Source organism: Mirounga leonina, unplaced genomic scaffold (genome assembly GCF_011800145.1).
Source record: "Mirounga leonina isolate KUSES-001 unplaced genomic scaffold, KU_Mleo_1.0 Mir_92, whole genome shotgun sequence".
Lineage (NCBI taxonomy): Eukaryota > Metazoa > Chordata > Mammalia > Carnivora > Phocidae > Mirounga > Mirounga leonina.
In genome coordinates, this window is record NW_023270852.1 from 16,293,860 (window position 1) to 16,303,043 (window position 9,184).

A 9,184-nucleotide genomic window follows, 5' to 3' on the forward strand; every position below is an offset into this window, starting at 1 on the left:
TCACCTGTACCCTGTTCTGGCTTTGCATTTTCATTTCTTTTTCATTTCTGACATCTGAGGATTTCTCTCAACGTTTTTCAAATTTGGTGGTAAAAATAAAACATTTTTTTTAAAGATTTTATTCATTTATTTGACAGAGAGAGACAGAGCAAGAGAAGGAACACAAGCAAGGGGAGTGGAAGAGGGAGAAGCAGGCTCCTCGCTGAGCAGGGAGCCCGATGCAGGGCTCGATCCCAGGACCCTGGGCTCATGACCTGAGCCGAAGGCAGATGCTTAACGACTGAGCCACTCAGGTGCCCCAAAATAAAACATTTCTGTTATAGTTCACCCAGAATTTCTCTGTGTCTGTAGCAGGGGGTGGGATGTTTCTGGAAGTTGCCAGATCAGAAACAATAATTCTGTGAGGAAGACATTGTTTCCATTGTATAGATAAGAAAAGTGAAGTTCAGAAAGATTGTCTAAATTGCCAAAGCCATAAAATTTTAAGTGGGGAAATAGGTTTTGTGTCCAGTCTGCCCACAAATCCCGTGCAAGACATCCAGGCATCTCAAAGGTCGCTTGGTACCTCTGCCATCTCTCCGCTGTTAGCCTTTCTGGGCAATTCTGCCATGGCATTTTGCTGAAGCAAACACTCTGGATAAGATTCCTCCTGCTTCCTAGGTAAGACTGTTTGGGAGAGAAGAGGAGGAAGTAGAAAGCAAACCGTGGAAGCTAGACTGTCTTAAACCTGAGAGCCACTGGTAGGAGCATTTGGCTGGGAGGATGTGAAAGCCAAGAGGCATCTCCCCTACCGTCCAGAAGCATCCTCAAGCATACTTGTGCAGTAGACAGTGAAGGGGACATACAAGGATCCTGCACATTGTTTTCGGCTTGCCTCTGGAAGCAGGAGGAAGCCCAGGTCATGGCAGGACTTCCCTGTAAGTTCTGCTGGGTTTGGGGATGTCCCAGCAGAGGCCGGCATACTTTGAGGCTTTTCATTTAGCCCCCTAACTTGGGAGCAGCTCCTTCCCTGTGAATCTTGCATGGAGGCCTTGGAGTGGGTGCCCTGCAAAGGTGTGGTAGATTGATGGAGATCAGTTCAGGTCTGAGGACAAAGAAGATACTTTGAGTTTGTAGAGTAGAGGGGCCTTAAAGAGATTGACTGGTTACACAGGTGAGGGGATAGGAGACAGAGAGGCATCCTGGAACTTAGCAAGAGCAGGAAACCACTGCCATCCATAAGGCAAAGGGGCAGAGTGGGGGGCCAGTGTCACCAGGGCCCAGGAGCCAGGTGATAAGAAACTTTAACGCTAGCAGGCCTGTTTGTGAGAGCAGGAGCCATGGATGATGAGTAGCCAGAGATGCTACCTAGGGCAGATGGCGAGGAGAAGAAACACTCCCATACACCTACTCCCAGTCTCTGGCTAGTACCTCCCTTTGGCCAAACAGCCAGATGTCTTGGAGCCTGGATTCACAGGCTAAATGGATCTACCTCCCTGTGTTACAGAACAGAACAGAACAGAACAGAGTGGAGAGGGCTAGGAAGTAGGTCTGAGAAAAACAGACCCGGGACTGGCATGAAGGAGGGAGGGAGGGAAAGAAGGAAGGAAGGAAGAAAAAAAGAAGAGGAGAGAAAACAAGTCGATATGTAACATATAAGCATACTAGAATACTTTTATATATCCTCTTGTAATTGAAAAGAATCTTTAGGATAAAAAGTTGCCTTCCTTGCAGAGTTGTGAGGATCAAATGAAAAAAATGGATGTGAAAATCTTACGAACATTGCCAAGTACTGCATAAATATGAGATAACCATCATTAATATCATTAGTTCTTTAGAGGGAGGAATTGTATGTAAATAAGAGTGTAAATAGGAACCCTTTATTGAGCATCTATTATGTATGGACACTTTTTGTGGATGTGCACTGGAATATTTCCAGTTGCAAGTAATGATGATGAGCAATGATTTCAACAAATAGGTAGTTATTTTCTGACATACCAAGAATTCCAGAGAGGTGCTCCTTTGTCCTTTCCATCTTGAATACAAGATCACTGCAGTGCTCAGCCTTCACCTCCAAGTTCAAGGCAGGAAGCGGTGGGGGTGAGAGGACAGTTCAGACTCAGCAGTCCTGTTTCAGCAGGAAAACAAAAGCTCCCCCAGTAATTCCCAGCGGAGTGCTACCTAAATCTCATTGGCCAGAACTGGGCCACACGACCACCCCTAACAACAAGGGAGAGGTGGTAGGAGGTAGTATAGGAGAAATGGTTTCTGGATGGTCAACGACAGGGTGTGCTGCATGCGTATAAAACACGGTACTTGGGTGCCTGGGTGGCTTAGTCAAACTTCTGCCTTCCACTCTGGTCATGATCCTGGAGTCCTGGGATCTAACTCCGCCATCAGGCTTCCTGCTCAGTGGGGAGTCCGTTTCACCCTCTTTCTGCCCCTCCCCCTGCTCCTTCTCTCTCTCTCTCAAATAAATAAAATAAAATCTTTAAAAAATAAAATAAAACACGGTACTTGGCAGGACTTGGCAGAGGAGACGTGCTTAATACATGTTTTACACGCCTCTGTGGGTGTATGTCTGTCTATCTGTCTGTCTGCCTGTCTGTGTCTGTGTCTGTGTGTGGTTGTATGTGTTCTCCATTGCTCCTAACAATCCTGTGAAGTAAGCTCTTTTACAAATGAGACCTAACACGGCCGGTAATAGGCAGAGCCAGGCCTCAGACCCAGTTCTTTCTGACCGCATTCTGAGGGCTCAGACCATTGCCACGCCCTGCGCTCCCTCTCCACTAACCTGGCCCTGAAGCTCTTGGTCTTGGAGACATATCAGGCCCAAGTGGGCCTGACGAAGAGAGAAGGTGGAAAGGGATCAGCTCTAAAATGAGTTGGCGCCTAACTCTCAGGCTGCATACGGAGTAACCGTGAAGTCACAAGAAGAGGTTCCCTAAGTCTACGTGCTAGCCCCAAGCCTCCGCCCAAGTGCAGCCACTTTGGAACAGTCACACTGGGAGGCTCAGCACTGTGCCGATGATGCCCAGTGCTCCAGTGGGACGCCCCTTTGCAAGTCATGACAAGCCCTCAATCGTTACTGGCCAATTATACCTCATTTCCGACCCTGACTCCAGCTGCAGCTCCTCGTCTCATTGACCAGGAGTTCCAAATGACTTATGACCACTGCCAAAAAGGAAATCATTCTCCAAAGACAGCATTGTACAATTTAGATACAAAAGCCCAGGTTGTCTGCTTCCCAGGCAATTTTCAAATCGAATTACAGAAATGTTTAAAGTAGCTGAAGCACTGTTGCAATAAATATACCCTCCCAGGTTGATATCTTGGAAGAAGACAACTCGGAGTTTCGCTGTATAATTTCTGCTGTGTTTAAGAAAAAGTACTCACTTTGAAAGGCATTGTGAGAAGACCACTGGACTTTGTAAAGATACCAGTGGGATAATACTTAATGCAGGTCGGGGCACTGGGACGTGGGCCCACTCATGTATTGGTGAGACTGTAAATGGCATCACTTTCTCAGAGCAATTTGGCATGAAGCATCGAGAACCTTTAAAGAGTTGAAACCAGCTGACCTAGAAATTCCCTTTCTAGGAATCTTTCTTAGGGAAATAAGTCAAAGATGCAGACAAAGGTTTATGTATATAGCTATTCATTTTATTTGCAAAATAGTAAAAAGAAACAACTAACCCAAATGTCCCACAACAGGGAAATTGTCAGGTAAATTGTGGTATATTCATTAAATGAAATAATGCAGTCATTTATTTATTTTTTTTTTTAAGATTTTATTTATTTGACACAGAGAGAGCATGCACAAGCAGGCAGAGCAGCAGGCAGAAGGAGAAGCAGACTCCTGGCCGAGCAGGGAGCCCAATGCGGGGCTCGATCCCAGGACTCTGGGATCATGACGGGAGCCGAAGGCAGACGCCCAACGACTGAGCCACTCAGGCGCCCCTAATGCAGTCATTTAAAATGATGATTTTGAAGAATCATCAATGATGTTTAAAGATGTTCACAATAGAATAGATGATAAGACTAAAACTACATGCATTATATAGACCCATTTTTGCTTTCTATATGCTAAAAAAGGGCCTCAAGATAGACTCAAGTTATACTCAAAATGTATCAGGGCTGGAGCACCTGTGTGGCTCAGTCTGTTGGGTGTCCGACTCTTAATCTCGGCTCAGGTCTTGATTTCAGGATTGTGAGCTCAAGCCCCACATTGGGGTCCACTCTGGGTGTGGAGCCTCCTTTAAAAAAAAAAAGAGGGGTGCCTGGGTGGCTCAGTTGTTAAGCATCTGCCTTCAGCTCAGGTCATGAGCCCAGGACCCTGGGATCAAGCCCTGCATCAGGCTCCCTGCTCAGCGGGAAGCCTGCTTCTCCCTCTCCCACACCCCCTTCTTGTGTTCCCTTTCTCACTGTGTCTCTCTCTGTCAAATAAATAAATAAAAATCTTAAAAAAAAAAAAAATTTAAAGTCATCTATAATTTCATCACCCAGCTAAAAGCACTGATAACATTTCTTTTTAAAGATTATTTTTTTATTTATTTATTTGCGAGAAAGAGAATGAGAGAGGGAGAAGCAGACTCCCTGCCGAGCAGGGAGCCCTGATGCAGAGCTCGATCCCAAGACTCCAGGATCATGACCTGAGCCAAAGGCAGACGCCCAATGGGCTGAACCACCCAGGTGCCCCGATAACATTTTTTTTAAAGTAGGTTCCACACCCAGTGTGGAGCCCAGCATGGGGCTTGAACTCATGACCCAAGATCAGGTTCGGACACCCAACCAACTGGGCCACCCAGATGCCCTTACATTTTCTTCATTATACTTTTATATATACTATTTTTGATCATTGTAACTCTAAGTATTAATTTTATAATCAGAAAAATATGTATAATGAAAATTCCTTTTTAGGAAAGAAAGAAATGGGTTTTACTAGGAGAGAAGAGATCCGCCCCTGAGGAGCTGATGGTTTAATGGAGGAAATGAGACATGTACACAAATAAACTTATTACAAGGTAGTTAGGGATGTAATGGAGGTTTTACAAAGTGTGGAGGGAAGGATTAGCTCTGCCTGGGAAAGTTGAAGGTTGGTGAAAAGAGGTAACATTTGTACAGGGTCTTGAAGGATGAATAGGAGTTCTCTAGGGCTTTGTAAATTGTTAAGCACTGTGTAAGTTAGTTTTGGGCCGTTATTAGTACTGTCAAAGCTTACCTCATATAAAGCTCTCTTTCTTGTCTCTTTCCCATGCTCCCTGAAGCCCAGGATCCCTGGGACAGGAAGCAGCAGCAGTTAAACAGTCACACATCCGTGCTCCAGCAAGTGAACTGAGGTGCATCCAACTAAGGAGCAGATCCAGGACCAGAGGACATGAAATTATCCGGGAGCAGGGCCAGGAAGGTGCTGGTGGGTAAACAGTTCCGCCTTATTTGCCACCCTGTGGAAAGGCTGGCTTTGCTTGGGGCCTCAACCCTGAGTTATGGGACCATCTCCACCCGGGGCATGGTAAAAACCGAGAATGAGCATCACACAGCAGCCCGTGACTTACATGGGTGGGAAATGGTGTGTCAGATGCCCTTTATAGCCTCCAGACAGGGCGGAGTGGAAAGGAGGGATGTGGGTGAGGGGACCAGGAAGGGTGGCAAGAGATGCTTTGTTTGTGAGAAATCCTTAGAAGCTCAAGGTTGGAAAGGATTTGTAAATTATCTCATTTAATCTTGCCGAGCCCTTTCCCGACATTCCCATCCCATTGTCATCCTTATCTGGCTTCAGGGCACAGCTCAGAGGCCACCTCTTCCACTGAGGACCTCCCACCTCAGTTCCTCTGGGCGTAACTCATTGTTCAACATTAGGAGAGAGAAAGTCTGCGCCGCTGTGCACCACACACTGAGCTTATAGTTCCTTGATTGCAGTATTCCCTCCTGTGTTTCCTTTTGTTTGTTTATTCATGCAACTAACATATATTCAACACCTACACTGTGCCAGGCAATGTTCTAGATGTTGTAACAGAGTGGAGAAAAAGATAGCCAAGATCTCATGTTCTCATGGGCCTGTCATTCTAGTGGGGGAGACATACAATAAACAAAGGAACAAATAAGAAAACATCAGGTCAACAAGGAGGCAGCTTTGGGAATATCTAAGGGAAGAACTTCCCGTACAAAGAAAGCAGCTGATTCCAAGATCCAAGGGGAAAACCTTTGCTTGCTCTAGGAACAAAAAGAGAGAAACTGGCATTGTGTATAAGATGCTTTCTCTTGCTTTATCTGCAAATGAAAATCTTTTTTCTTTGAGGACTTGGCTCAAGCATCACCTGTTTAGGCAAATGTATCCTGCCTTCCCCAGGTTGAAGTGACTATCTCCTTTCCTCTCCATTGTCATTGAGTACACTTCTGTCAGCATACCCGTAACAATTTGCCATTCCTTCCATACTGTAGCGTTGCTACTCCCCCGTGGACCCCAGTCTCATCAAGGGCAGAGCTTCCTATCTAAACTCCTAAACTCCTAATGCCCGGCACAGAGCCTGGCACAGACTCTGTGCTCAGGAAACATTTATTTGTTCCTCGAATAAATGAGCTCTCACACAGTCCTCTATCAGAACCTCTCTGGTAACAATCAGAATTAGCAACCACTTATTGATCAGTGCCAGGCCCTGTGCTGGGGACTTTCAATTCTGCTCTTACAAGCCTCATGACTGCCATGTGTAGTAAGTGGTAATTATCCTATTTTGTAGTTAAAACTCAGAGTATCAAAGTGACTTTTTTTTTTTTTTTAAGATTTTATTTGTTTATTTGAGAGAGAGAGCAAGCATAAGCAGGGGGAACTGCAGGCAGAGGGAGAGGGAGAAGCAGGCTCCCTGCAAAGCAGGGAGTCGGCGTAGGGCTCGATCCCAGGACCCCAAGATCACGACCTGAGTCAAAGGCAGACGCTTAACCGATGGAGCCACCCAGGCGCCCCCCAAAGTGACTTCTGAGGTGGTTCAGTAATAAGAATCAGAGCTAGGAGTTAAACCCAAGTCCTCTTGGTGCCAGATCCCAAAGCTTCACCTTCTATGTGATGCGCTCACCATGTGTTAGTTCATCTGTGGACCTGGCCTCTCTTTTCTTCTAGATAACCATCTCCTTGACAGAAGGGTCTATACTTCACTTCCTTCTATATTCCTCCTGACACCAGAACAGTGTTTTGTATTTAGTACCTACTCAGTCCATGGGTCTTAAATCTCCAAGAGGTAGAAAAGAAAGTATGAATGAAGGTTTTACCCAAAGTGAATCAACCTCTAATATCAATTCATAGGACGGTGCTGGGCTGGAGGGAGAGACATTTCTGAGGGGAGGGCCCTTCCCAGATACCTCTGCGCCCATCTGGGAAAGCCGAGTATGCTGTCTCTGTACTCAAGCCCTCATTTCTTAGAAATCACACCTTTTGCACAGTTATACATCTCAGCAGGCAGGCCAGGGTGCAGAGAGGAACATGCCTGGTTTCCAGTGAGTTGGGAAAATGAGGTTAGGTTTCAATTCAGATAGTTATTTGTGTTTTCTGGGTCTGCACGGTCAATAAATTTTCAACGAGCAGTGATTCTGTTCCTCATCTTTCACTGCTTTATGGGACTTCAGGGAATGAAAGCATAACATCCTGCTTTCCCATAAGTTCTCTGGCTGCTACCCTGGCACCAATTAAAGACATGTCTATGCAATTAATCAAAACCAATTTGGAGGCCCTCTGGCGCTGCCCCTCTGATGTGCTGCCTGCCCCACATACAGTAGTTCCTCAGCTGCAGTGACGGAGCCAGGCACATAGGAGCTTTTGATGAACTGGCTGTGCCGGCCCCAAGTGTTAACTGTGTCATCTGACATGACTAATGAGGCTCCCAACTTGGTCCGTGTGAGTGGAGCGGCCCAGCTGTCTGGAGGAGGCAGGGTTTCTGCAGCCAGCCTGGGAAGAGGCTGCAACGTGCAGGGTATACACTCCATCATGTCAGCTGGAGTCCGGGAGGCCTCTAGCGTTGGAGCTGGGGAGTCGTCCAGGGGGAAGGCGGTGGGCGCTGCGGGGCGAGGCTCTGCGCTGGGCACTGGTGGGAATGTGACCCAATTTAAACTTCTAGCTCAGCCCCCTCATTTTACAGACAGGGAAACCAAGACCCAGCAGAAGTGTGGGGTTTGCCAAAGGCCTGAGGCTTTGGGGGAAAAGAAATAAAGGAATAGGTGTGGTCCTTACCCTTGAGGAGCTAAACCCCTAGATCAGCAGATAAACATGCACGAGGGGGACCTGATGCCGATGCACCTTACCAAGGCTTAAGCTATGGGTTTCCTTCTGCAAATGTTTATCAGGAGGAGGAGAGCCTTCGTCCTTGTCACCTCTACAATATCAAGAGCATGGGATTTAGAGTCAACAGATCTGGGTTTGAGTCCCAGCTCAGTACTTTGAGTTGATGGATTCGTGAGCAAATTACTTCGTTTTTCTGAGCCTTGGTTTTCTTGACCGTTAACATTAGGACAAGCCAAATGCTGCCACTCAGCCTATTTCCTAGAGTCCTGGTGAGACCCAGCAGAGTTAATGGGTGTGAAAGTATAAATAAGAGTCTCTGCACATGTTAGCTATTATATATATTATTATCCCCTCTCAGGATCCCTGGCTGAAATCTCTGGAATATGGATCCACAGATAGCTTTAATTCTCTTCCTCTTCCTGCCTCTTTCAAAATGCACAGGAAAGAAATAGGTATAAAACCAACTGGTCATCTGTCTACCATCTCAACAGCTTTCCCAGAGAGTCTATGACATAGAAAGTAGAAGAACTCACCCATTGTAATTTAATGTCATTCCGCACATTGACTGAGCACCTACCATATGCCAGAGGTTGGCCACGCTCTGTGAGGAGTCAGAGTTGGATAAGACAGGTTCCTTGGCCACCTTGAGAGGCTCCCCATTTAGTGGGAGAAACAGACGTGGACATGATTAACTATAACACGCTACAGAAAAATACAATTGCCAAGGGAAAGATACAAATCAAGTACTGTGGGAGCCAGAGGAGGGAATGATTCATTCCCCAAAAGGAAATTGGGGAGTTTCATCAAGGAAGTGGTATGAAAGGATGGGCAGGGTTTAGCTCTGTCAGGAAGCATAAGCAAGGGCACTCCAGATTGAGAGAACAGCACAAGCAAATGCATGAAATTGTCAAAGGATTGGTGGTCTAGAGGTCACAG

The 9,184-nt window shown here is 46.2% G+C and overlaps 1 protein-coding gene across 3 annotated transcripts in view; it reads left to right on the forward strand.

Moving 5' to 3' along the window:
• Positions 1–9,184, forward strand: part of GVQW3 (GVQW motif containing 3) — a 49,770-nt gene that overhangs the window by 21,219 nt on the left and 19,367 nt on the right. For 2 of the 3 annotated variants that reach the window (XM_034995332.1, XM_034995333.1), the window contains exon 3: positions 5,247–5,392. Coding sequence is in view for 1 of the 3 variants with exons in the window: in XM_034995334.1 (XP_034851225.1) it covers positions 7,507–7,763 (257 nt within the window). In the remaining 2 variants the exon portion in view is untranslated. Of the gene's footprint in view, positions 1–5,246; positions 5,393–7,506; positions 8,054–9,184 lie in introns of those variants that run through there. The other variant, XM_034995334.1, reaches the window with a different exon arrangement.